Here is a 13,350-nt window from a genome sequence, read left to right as displayed (position 1 = left end):
CTAAAAAGCAAAGAAAACATAGTTGTAAATATTCTTTATTTGAACTGGACAGTTACGTGAGCCTCCTGCTTTAGGGGCTAATAGCTCCCAGAGCACAACTTTTACGACAACAAAATAGGTAACATCAGAGTGCAATTAGACACATTAGAGCAGGAGATGACTTGTGGTCCAGCAGTAGCTTCCATGTGCTCAGTGGAAATTCTTCTGACCTCCTGACCTTTGACTGCAAGTTCAGTCACTTTTTTATTTTTTTACAAAAATCATGATAAAGAGATGAGGTCAGAGTTAACAACTTGAAGTAAGTGGGAGTAAGCAGGCAGGCCACCGTAAAGGAAGGAAAAAATAACCATTTTAGGAAGGTGGAAGCTGTATTTTTAATGAGATATACCATTTACAACCTTATTGCTTAAAAGAAGTCTATAAAAACAAAGCACTCAGCTAGTGCCACTAAACATAATAAAACATATTTTGAGGCAAACCTTGGGAGAGGAAAGAACATCTACTAAGATCTCACATTTACTCCTAATTTTGTATGCTAACATTATTGGAGTCTCCACTGTTTGCAGTGTAATATAATTTAAAGGTACACACATGAGAAGAGCATCTAGTTTCACTACAGATCTTGCAAATCTTAATGGATCGCACTGGCATTGATCCTAATAGAAGCTACAGTGACCACAGCAAAGGTTGATCACAATGTCCTCTTTGGGTGATTAATCTTACTGTGACCTTCACTGCATTCTACATGTGATAATTGGTCATCATCCTCCAAGTTCTAACAGTCTCCAACAACAAATAAATACTGACACACACTGTGTTAGAAAAATGCATAAATAAACCTATTCTAAGTCTAAAATTGCTAAATAATCCAAGGCAGTGAAATGGTGAAGGGAGTCATGGCAAGCTAGAGGTCTAGAGTACAAGCACAATTATGGTTATGGCGCTACTGTCTGTTTTCTGCGCTCATTCCAGAACCACTAACCAACTGGTCTGAATTTGAAAGATCTTATTTCTTTGTGGCCTGCTTAAACTGATGAGAACAAGCCAAAATGAATCATATTTGATTTGCTTAGCCAGCATATAAATACCAACTTAAATACTGTATATAATATGAAGAAAAAGAGGTGCACTGATCAACTGAATCACCCCAATAACCTAATAACCTCTCTGTCGCTTATACTACAAAAAGTCCCATAAAACACCATATAAAACAGATATGTTAGAAATGATGTTATAATGCATATTGTAATAGTCCTAAAAGAATATCCTAATAATATGCTTTTAGACTAGACTACTAGTTATATCAATATTCTCCAAAACTTTACTGCTCTCGTAAAATACTTACTGCGTAATGCTTTGTTTCTGCACATTTGACACTGATTTCTTCTATTGAGCAGAGGACCTAAACATTTGGCCATTTGCAATGTAAAAAAACTGTACAACATATTTTATAAATAAATATTGTTCAAAACGTTTCCGAGATATCATTAACATTAGAGGGGCCAGTGTCAGATCCTGTGTGGCCTATACATGAGGCAAGCAAAAAAAAACAAAACAAACTGGACTGTACTTAAGCTGCCAAAGGACAACCAATATCTCAGGCCGCTGCTCGCAACTTTCATATATCCTCACAGATGATTAAAATGTCTACAACCAAATTAGAAAGACCACATTGAAAACACTCTGAACTTGGTTATCAACTTGTACTTAGCTCTGATGTTTCTGGCCTGTTAGTGATACGCAGACATTGCTAAGAGATTTATTGGAATTCATAGACAGAACAAAAATATATGAGGGGTCATTTCTGCGGGATGGGTGGGCTAGTAGATTAAATAGCTGGAGAATGAAGATCCCGAGGTCACAACGATGTAAAACTAAATGCAAAAAAAAAGCATATCTCAAGTCATAAAGCGTAGGGGGGTTTTATGTTTGTCGCACTAATTGAAGTAAGAACATCTGTGTGCATTTATGTTCAATGCTCTACAGCTAATTAAACGATTTAAATAAATACTAAAACACTTAATGGCTATCGTATCATTAAATTAATGTGGATCCCATTATTGTTTGTTTTTTTGTTGTTTTTTGTAAAGCAGCCTTTTACCATCCCAAATAGCCTCTGCAATGCCGAATCCATATTAAAATACTGATTTACTATGCGTTAAAAAAGCACTAAAAAAAATAATAGTTAACGTCTACCCACTCTGCAATTCGGGGGGGGGGGGTTTGCTGCTCAAAGCATGTGCGTGGGGGAGTCTAGTTAAATATCTTGTGCAAGCCAGCTTTGAGGCTGGTTGTAGGTGTGTATCCCATGTATGTGTGTGTGTGTGTGAACATCCCCAGCAAGGCAAATAACTGGTAGGCAAATGTGTGGAAAGGATTATGAAAATATTTAAATTAAAAAAGGTAAAATTAGGCGACACTAGGCTCCCATATGCATTATAGCACATATGATGGCTAAAGTGTACATCTAGGAACTTACTAAAATAAGACGGAAGCCCTTCAAGCATGTTTTGAATTAAAACATTTTCCTTATTTTTGTCAGGATGTCACCTTTGCGTGGATTGGAAAGTGGAAGGTAAGCAACTCTGAAAGTTATTCCTTGTTAATAACCAAACAGAGAGGGTGGTGGAAAAATATCTCACGTGGTAGGAGAAACATAAGAAGGACAATGTAAAAAAATTACCTGATTGTGACATTTTCTGTGGTCACAAAATTAAAAATATAGATATTTACAAAAGAAAGAAAATACCAAAAAACAAAACAGGTGTTTCTAAGGGGAATAATATGTTTTGACACCTCTTGAAAAATTATTGTTATGTCATTTAGGGAAAAGTATAATGACCATGCATGATAGCCAAATAACAAGACTTCACTGCGAGTTTTTCATGATCAAATGTGTTATCAATCTTGAAATCGAAAGACAATGACAAATGAAACGGTTTTGTAGCACTTTGTAAAACAATAGTCAATTTCACTCTGCAAATAAAAAAAATCAGATAAGAACATTAATGCTCTGGTGACCACAAGAGTTCATAGGGAGTGAAAATCATTTACTTAAAACAATAGCCAGTATTCTTTTTAGCTTTCATAGATTTCTATGTTTTAGAATAGATTTCATCTTTTTAATGGCAAGTGTGCGCAACATTGACTGTAACTGCCAACACCCTCATCCAGTAATTGTGAACTGCAGCTGGACACGGTTGATAATTCCGGGGGTCTTTCCATATACTATGACAATGGGCAAAACACTATATATTGAAATATATTCTAGAGCTGGACGTGGTAAAAGTAGTCAGACACTGTAAGAGAAAGTAGATACTAAAGATTCTAAAACATTCAATATGTGTGTGTTCTATAACAATTCTTTATAATACTGAACAACGAAATCACGTTCTCTCTGGGGATGATAATTTGAATGCAAAACTTTATTGTGGACTTGCAATTTTCTAGTTTTTAGTAACTGATAAAAAACGTTAGCTGGCACACGTTTTGCCATTTTACACATTCGCTCTATGTTTTGTTCAGCGAAGCTATACCCTGGTCAAATATTACGTCATTCCGCCAAATGCTCTACTGGTACTGGAAAACCTACTCGTTTGAATTCACGATAAAAGGTAAACCTAATGTAAATTAAAAATAACAGTGATTAATTACTAGCATAATCATTAAGTTTGGTGTTTAAACAGGAAAAGGTGAATGTGTTTTCTGGCAATGGGTTCGGTGTTAATATCTTTAGGGTTGAGACAATGTATGACTTTGTAAGGAAATCTTAGGCACATGCTCTTTATATTCATTCTGGGTTGAAGTCTTGTTCCGATTATGTAGTTACACTCCATTTCTGTTACTTTATGTCACTTTGCACTCTATATCCAAAATGTGGTCAGAACCTCTGGCTACGATGCAAATTAACAAATGCAATCAGACATTGCAAATGGTTATAATAAATCTATCCTAATTTCTGAGTGGGGTGAGAAGAACACAAAGTGACACTTCACACTTGAGGCTGTCAATGTGTCATGTAAATGTGCACTGTGAATTATATGAACCCTGGCCTTGACTCGGTCCCACTTGTGCCTCACAACATGGAGCATCTGCGTAGATTTAATATATTTGATCTCCCGCCCACATAATTTATTACAGCAAACCCAAAAAAATGCTAGTGTCCTAGAGAACTTGTCTGAAAAAAAAGAATATTCAAAAGAACAACACAGAAATATTATCTCACTTTACATGGTTGGAAATTGAAGAAACGGGGTCAGTTTTCCAAATAGATTAGAAAATGATTAATACTTCCTTTAGAGGTATGCTATTGCCGTGTCTGTCTTCATTGTAAAACTGCTTTGCTTTTAAAGTGTTAATAGTAGTCGCAGCCAGACCCAAGACCATGGACAAATACAGGGCCGGCCTTAGGGGTGTGCGACCTGTGCGACCGCACAGGGCGCCATGGTAGCAGGGGCGCCTGCCCGGGACTTAAATTAAAACATCGGGTTTTTTTTGTTTGTTTTTTTTAAAACTTTATTTAACATCATTCATGTTAAATAAAGTAAAAAAAAAAACAAAAAAACGATGCTTTAATCTAAGTCCCGGGCAGGGCCGCCGAGCGGTTGCTCGTGAAGTTCTCAGCAACCGCTCGATGCCCCTCACTCGCCGTGACTCTGTCGCGGTGCCGGCATCTCATGTAGAGCACCGGACTATTCCGGTGAAGGGGGGGCGCCAGAGGAGTAGTCCGCACAGGGCGCCACAATGCCTAAGGCTGGCTCTGGACAAATATTAACAATAAGTCAACATCATCACATTTCCTTTTATCATCCCGTCCCTGTATTTTTATTTTTTTTTTCCTTCCGTTGTTTTTACTTGTTAAGTGCCTTCAGTCTTCAAGTGCAACAGGTTTTCAGAATCAGGTCCTACATTTTTGTCTTTGAGTAATGCTCACTATTGTGAGAGGTCATACCTATTTCAAAATGTCCATGATTGTTAAGCCCTTCCATGATGACTTAATTACAAGCATGTATCCACACACTTAGCTCATTAAAGGTCAATTGTACAGGTCTCACTAGTGTTTCCCATACCACTACAACCCACTTCCACATATGTTTCATCTGCCTCTACCCAGGCTCATCTTAAATTATCAAGGGGTTATGGCCTAACCTCTGTTGTTGAGAACCATACATATATTTTTTCTGGATTTTACAAGGCCAGTACACGCAAAAACAATCATAACCTCAAGATTGTAAGCTTGGGAGCGGGGCTCTCTCCACCTAATGTATCGGTTTGTCTTAGTCTGTCAATTCTCGTCTTGTCACACCCCTTGAATATATGTATTGTATTAAGCGCGGAGTAGATTGTTGGCGCTATATAAATAAAAGATAATAATAATAACCCTGTTGCTTGGGCTTAGGTAAAATTTTACTAAATGTTCATATTACACAGATGTATTCATAAATACATAATGAATATGTATATACAATTATATATATATATATATATATATATATATATATACATATATCTCAATTACATTCTACCAGTCATATACAGTGTTTTCATTCATAAATAATAAAACACATATATCTTATCTGCACTCAAAGCATTGCTTTCTCAGACACAGAAAAAGCTACATTACAGCGTCAATTGTATTTGTGTGTAATTTAGTTATTTGCAAAAATGGGCATCCCAGGCAGAAGGTAGCTTCTCTACAGCCTATGAGACAGACACACATCTAGACACAGAAAGCACTCTCTGCTTACATCCGAGGCAAGGCAGATGAGGGTATTCTCCTTTTTTTCTCTCTACAGTTTGTATGGTAAAAATGGCTGATATGTACACCCCTTGTGCCTTGTAGCAAGGATGGCCCTGTCCTTACCCTTCATAACTTCTTCAGAGAGGCAGCAAGTCACGCTGCCAGATATCATAGTCATACTTTGTTGATTCCATTCTACAGCTGACAGAATGACCTCTTCTGCTTCTATATATGCAAGTGTCTTTCATTTCTCCCATCTGCTTCTCAGATAGAAGCTAAGCTTACCGACAGGCTCTCTGAGTGTTACTGTACCTGACCACTTTAACCTGAGCGTTTACTGTGCATCTACAACTTTTTCCTCTCTTCTCCATTTACCCTAAATGTGTAATACCATAACCTACAGGCATGTTGCAATATACTGGTGTGCAAATAAATGATACTGGCAATGTTCCATCTAATTTTTCTTAGTTGACGTGCGCAGAAAATTTCTCTTGTGCAAAAATTTTCACAGAGCAAAAATTTTGTGGGCACAATATCCGCGGCGCATAAAGTTTCAAAAAAATTACTATTTTTTTCTTTTTTGGGGAAAAACCGTTGTACGCACAATTTTTGGACGTGTGCGCTCTCTAAAAAAGCTATGTGCGCGCGCACAAGCGCACAACTTAGAGGGAACACTGGATACTCGTATTATAAAATTACCAAGATTAATAGGCTCTCTTGTGGATATGTTTATTCTTTTTTATAATGTTTACCAAATCTATTATTTCTACAAAACACATTATTTCTATTTGTTTACAGTTCAAATGGCATATATTAAATATATATTAAAAGCGTATATATATATATATATATATATTCAACCTATCATATAAAGTTTTCTATATACATGTAGAACAGTAATGTTGACATTTTAATTTTTAAAACTATTGCAGTTTATTTTAACTAATACAACCTTGTTGAGAAGCAAAACATTTATATATATTTATATATTTTATATTTTTTCTGTAAAATCGCTTACACAATTTTTCATAACATGTAATATTTTTTTCACAAAATGGACACACAAAGCCCATTTATGTTTTGTTTTTTTTTAAGCATATACTCCAAAGAGAGCATTAATGGCTAGTTCATGCCCTCCTTGTGATTAAATAAAAAGCGACATCAACGTAATATAAACAAAGTTTGACTGAGCCATTTATCATCCTCTGCTGCAGTGTTAGAGTTCACAGGTTCAAATCCTACTCAAGTCAATTAAGCATTTATAAAAGGTCGTTTAAATAAATATGAGTTGTAAATGTGCATTATAAAACCACACAAAGGCTGAGGCTCGTGTAATTGGTTGAGCGCAGGAGCCATCCTATTTAAAATTCACAGACATGGTGGTATTTTCAAATTATTTTTCAACTGCCGAAGAAGCCAAATGTTTTTTTTTTTCCTGGTTACTAATCTAATATTCACGAGCTTTTCTTTTGTCTAGCAAGGAATTAATTAAGAGCATAGTAAATTTATCATAGGAGGAAAAAAATCTGCTGGCTCACTTTAGGTTTTTTTGTTTGCAATATTTGGCTTGATATATGTTTAAAAATCAGTTGCACTTAACCCATTGGGAGCCACCATGGTTTGAGTTTGCAAATCACTTGATGGCAAAGAACACAACACACTACTGGAGCTCAGAATTTCTTTTTGTTTTCGACACTTAGCTTTGGCCCTTTTAGGACAATGGATTCTCTACCACTAGAGAAGAATGCACTGGCATCAATATCCCTTTAAGTTATATATGGAATTATGGAAAGCTTTATGCATATCCCATGCACATATAAACTCCCTCTCTGTATTAGGCGCTACCACTTCTGCTAAAAAAACTGTTCCATTTATCTACCACGCTCTCGGTTAGGTAGCAAAAAAACAATCAATAGCTTGTGTTTTGACTGTTAGTGTTTTTGTTTTTGAAGATATTTAGTTTAAAATTTTACCTCATGGGAGTTGAGATATGTGGCAGCCATTTGCAGGGCCCGCAATATCTAACCAATCTCTTATCCTGACATTATCTCCCATCTCCTCATTCCACCTCTTACAAAGGCTCCCGGAACTGATCAACACCAATTGGCTACTTAACATTAAGGAAAAGATAACTATAGTGGGAAGGATTAAACAAACATTCTCATCAAAATGAAGTTAAGATGGCCGCTTCCAGGTGAACACATACAATTGCCTTCGAATGCATTAACATTGCTTATTTTAATCTATAAATACCATTATACTAGTGTATTGGGTGTATTGAACTGCACGAAAACGCATAACTGAAACATTACTGAACACAATTTATCTGGTAAATGATGCAGAAAACTGAACCAAGTCAATAAAAGTACTACAGTCCATAATAGAAATATCTACAAAAAACCTTTAGATGTTTAATAAATATGAGTAAACTAGTCTCTCTCATTTATGATAATATCCACATTATGCTTTCTGTTTAACACCCAATAGTGCTTATAATGCACCCACTTTGACACAGGGTTCATTATTATGAGCCTTACCCTACTCTTTAAAGTAATAAAAGTGAAGACTGCGTACATGCTAGCTTTGAATTGGTCACCAACCTCCATTTATACAGTATAACTCAGATTTCAGTGTTTGTCCTTACAACCATGAACATGTAGCAGCAAGTTATGGCTTACCTGACCCTCAGCGACAGTTTCAATATCAATAATAGTGATGACTCCAGGGATTAGGGGATTACGCCTGGCATTGCTGTGTGTGGTCAGGTCCTCATCCGTGGACCCAGCAGGCAGTGTGCCAGTCAGCTGGGTAACCACTTTCCCAACCATGGTTAGTCCAGTTTTCAGGGTCTGTTAATGATCAAAGCATTCAACTATTAGTTCAGTATCAGTAGAGATTTGCAAACAATATATGACACTGATAGCTAAAAAAATAAACACGTGCATAACTAAAGAGAACATTGAGTTGAGCTGCATAATTCCACTATAATCTGCTACTTGTTTGACAGTTTTGATACATACCATCAGCATCCTATCAAAACACATTTTCCTTACGATGGAAAAAGACTGAGGATTTCATTATAATAAAAATAACAGACCAAGAGCAATGATGCATCCACGTCTACACCTACATGATGGAACACAGGTTAAATGATTGCATTGAATCTCTTGGGACCCCAACCAGAAGGGTCCTCTAAACAAGCACATAAGTACTGTATTAAACAAAACTTTACTCTGACCTCTGATTGTATATGCCTAGGTTTGCTTTGAATTTTTAGTTCTTGAGTTTATTCGAACTTCATGTACATCCAGTGATTCTAATGAATATGATGACAAATGAACCACAAAAATAACGTTCAGTAAACTAGCTGGGAAATTGAAGTAAATATTATTATTTATGTAACAACGTGTTAACAGAGGTCCACTTCATAACACACATTTAGAAATCTAGTTTAAAAAGCCATTTAAACACATTTGTTTTGTACCAAAATAACCACCAGCATCCTACTACTCCCAGGAGGGTCAACTTCCATGTATTCTGCATTGAGTGAAAAACTTTTAAACTCACATTTACCAACAGGTAAATCCTATGTATTATACACAAACATATTAATTGAGTTTTTAATATTGAACGAGCAATTACTTAAAAACTGTTATATTTCATTCTTCTACATGGACACACAGGACACACAGGACACACATATGGACACACAGGCTTGTTTATTATCCTCCCAAAGCTATATATCGTCTCCGCAGGGAAGACACAATCGATTTGTTTGGGGCATAATATTCGATAAAATAATTCTCACCTGTTGCGGAATAGTTTTTGTGTTTATGAATAATGTGCTACAGTAATGTACATTAAAAATAAAACTATGACACAATGTTACTCTTGTAAACGTTAGAAAAGCATAAAAGGAAGTTGATATCAAAACACAAATGGTTCAATACACTGAATGTGCCAGGCATGTAACATGACATTTGTGTAAAAATTAAATTCCACGTTAACTACTTTCCGAGCGTCAAAATCTAGAAGCGACCCATACATATGAATAGATTTTACATATTTCAGGAAATATTATCCTTTTCCTGACTGTTGATGCTCTGACACAGTTTTGCTAACCCACGGGTATGTAGTCACCATCAAAAGCAATACATTTTACAAGACGTAAGTGCTACAACCTCAGTAGGTTTCTTCTCAAACTTGTGAATTTAACCTATATATTATAACTCAGGAAAATGTAACAAATGGTGATTTATGTTTCATGTTTCAGCACTTTTTCACATCATTTCACCACTTGCTAATATTTCTGAAGTGACCTCTCTCAGACCCGTGACTTGTGTTTCTAGAGAAAGTTAAAAAAGCAAAACAAATGATGTGTGGGGCAAGCCAGTAAAATAAGGTGATGGTGCCTTGAGGTTTGCGTTACAGAGAGAATTTGTAATGTCATCAAAATCACTCACAGAAAACACACAGTATATAAAGTCACTAAACATTTCATTTATAGATATATAAATATATATTTTTTTGCTTGAGAATAGACATGTGGTTTTATGAACTGTTATTTAATGCTCTATGAATGATCTTTCAACATCCTGAGTAAACCTTCCCAAGACTTCTCAGTTGGGTCACTGCGACATGAAAAATTATTCCGCATGTTTAACCACCCTAGTGACTTATTATTTAAGAGTGTCTGTGCTGTGAACGTAATATTAATATGTGCAAATAATAGTTAGCTCAGGTCTTAGTAGACCTTTTCTACAAAGCTTCTACCATCATTAAAATATTATATTAAAACTACAGATAAAACTTATGTTTTCACGCAATGCACCCTGCTTTGGACATATCTTCTATAAAATGTTAAGGGAAGATTTTATTTTAGCAAAGCTAAGTGCTGTACCCAAGAGTCACAGAACCAACATTCTTCAGCTATATTCACAAACTTTCTCAAACTGGAATGTAGAATTCCATTAGGAGGTACACCACTAAGTATGAAATGCAGTAAAACACATAGGATATACAGACATACAGGAGGCCATAAATAATGCCTGGATTGCTCCATAGGGAGCACAGTTGAAGAACAATGTTTCAAAATGTCCATGGGCTGATCCCCCAAATCAATGCTGTCAAATGAGTTCCAGTTGTTCTATCCAGAGGAAGAAAAGCACTAGAATTGTTCTATTGTAATGTGAACCAATTGTATTGAAGTTAAACTAAAACAATGAGAAAAAAACCTTCTTTTTATTGATCAGGTCGGATTATATATACTTTGATGAACTGATCATGGCCAAGTGCAAGCAATACGACGGGCTCATATATTTTCTCATATATACCCAAAAGCATCCAATTTAACTGTGCAGGTGAGCGATATCTACCCAAGTGTCCATGGTCTCTTTGTATGAATTAAAAACCCACCATGTTAGTCTTTCATAACAAATATTTATTTCACTAATGTACCACAAGTATACCCTTATCACAATAATAATAATATTATTTATTGTTTCTTTATATCCTTTTCTACGCTTAGTAGTAGGAATCTGCCGGTGCTTTATAAATAAATGTAATGTAATGTATCCTGGTCTAATTGTCCCTATACCTAGAGTAAGACATTATGGGGGGGGGACTCTTTATCTTTACCTTCTAACAGGAAAGCAGCAGGGGCTTACCAAATTGCTATTGGTGACAAATTATCTAAAATAAAAAATGCACAATACATCAATGTATAGCAGATAATACCCATTAAATATACAATAGCGATATAGTAAACCAAAAATAACATTTAACAGATCTAATCCTTTACTTGAAGTTTAAAATATATATCCAGAAACCAATAAACAGGGTGTGTGCACTATTGTGATGCTAAAAGACGGCAATTTGGAGACAGGGTAACAGCTGAATTGGCTTAAATTACCAATGACTTCAGATTCAAAGTAACTAAATTTGGAGATGGATGAAGAAGGAAGAGGACAGACCCACAATCCCATGTGACCTGGGGCTACATGGCGTCTATGATCATTTAAGAACGAGGCTGAGATTGCAGGCGTCTGCAACCAGGACCAAGCCACAGATCAATCGTAACTGTTTTGTTTAGTGCTAAAAACTCAAACTGCAGTGATTAGAAAACACATTAGTGTTCATCAATTAGCAGCCAAACGTTTGTTTTAATAATTCATAGGAAACGACTTGCACAGAGTCTGTTAGTGTGTTGTCAGGAAAGCCTCAGAAGGGCCAACAGAATTCGGCGCCACTTTGTATTGACAGCAACATAAAGTCAGGAAGCCTGGTTAACCCTTTCCTTTCTCAATGATGTGTCCAAATACAGAGAGTTTTATTTGGAAATTATTGAACTCATTATCCATTAGCTATATTTTTAGATGTAGAATTGTAAAGTAGCAATGAAATAAGGGATCACTATTTTAATGTTCTATTCTCTATAGGTACAGATTCTCAATGGAATGCCGCCGCAGGAAAACTCAAAAACACAGCATAAAACAATACATATTTACCAAATAAATGTATAAATGTCCAACTATCCCAAATGCATCACATATGATACACAACTTTTTAACTCTGCCACAGCGTGTAGATGTAGTAGATTTTGCCAAAGTATTTGGTACATGGGAGGAAGCCATTTATATTAAGGAGAATAGACCTAATGAATAATATTTGAGCATGAACTAGAAAACTAGAAAAATAGATTGAAACAGGGAGCAGTTATGAATTTAATTATTTTCTGAAGTTTCAGCAATAAAAATGGTACCATGTTTCCATGTTTACAATTTACAAGTTAGTGCCATGGAAGTCTTGGTCACATATTCATAACTAGATGTGTTTGGTAAGAGTACAAAGAATGATCATTAAGCAATGGAGTACATTTTGATTTTGCAAAAGAGTATTTATCATATTTGCTCGATTATAAGACGACCACCCCCCTATTTAGGAAAAAAGGAAAAAAGCCTACCCTATAGGAGAAAAGTTTTACTAGTAAATATAAATTCACATGTAAACAATTTTTTTATATTTCATAAAAACTATGATTGAGAAAAATGCATTTCTTGTTTTTATTCCCTTTTATTTGCCACTCTGCCCCCTCAGACTTACCAATGCATCCCCAGACTTGCCCGTTGTGCTAAAGACTCTCTGTTCTCGAGTGGGGGGGCAGCGGGTGGACATCTGTGTGATGAGCGTAGACAACCTCTGCTGCTGCCCAGCACTTCTGCTGGGGCTTCTATGGTCTATGGTCTTCTATGGGGCGCCGGAAGGTCATGTCACGCTGGCGCTCCGTCATTGAACCCCCAGCGGAAGTGCCGGGCAGCCGCGTTGGTTGTCTGGCAGACATCCATCAGCTTCCAGAGAGGAGGATCCAGGTCCCCTGTAGCTCTGAGGGGGATCTGGATCTTTTGGAGGTCAGATTATAAGATGACATTGGATATAAGACGAGGGGTATTTTTCAGAGCATTTGCTCTGGAAAAAACTTGTCTTAACTTCGAGCACATACTATATTTAGTCTTAAAAGGAGTTAGCTAAAAATTTGCAAAACTTACAAATATATTCAAGTTAAGTAAAAAACCCTTACATGGGTAAGGCCAATAATTATAATTAGAAGAGCC

At 36.2% G+C, this 13,350-nt stretch overlaps 1 protein-coding gene across 1 annotated transcript in view; it reads right to left on the bottom strand.

Annotated features, from left to right (window-relative positions):
* Positions 1-13,350, bottom strand: part of BCAS3 (BCAS3 microtubule associated cell migration factor) — a 514,534-nt gene that overhangs the window by 381,118 nt on the left and 120,066 nt on the right. Inside the window, exon 12 of the mRNA XM_053454572.1 lies at positions 8,419-8,589. Within this exon, the coding sequence (XP_053310547.1) occupies positions 8,419-8,589 (171 nt within the window). The remainder of the gene's footprint in view (positions 1-8,418; positions 8,590-13,350) is intronic.

The sequence above is a fragment of the Spea bombifrons genome, chromosome 2 (assembly GCF_027358695.1).
Source record: "Spea bombifrons isolate aSpeBom1 chromosome 2, aSpeBom1.2.pri, whole genome shotgun sequence".
NCBI lineage: Eukaryota > Metazoa > Chordata > Amphibia > Anura > Pelobatidae > Spea > Spea bombifrons.
This window is presented reverse-complemented; position numbering and strand designations above follow the sequence as displayed.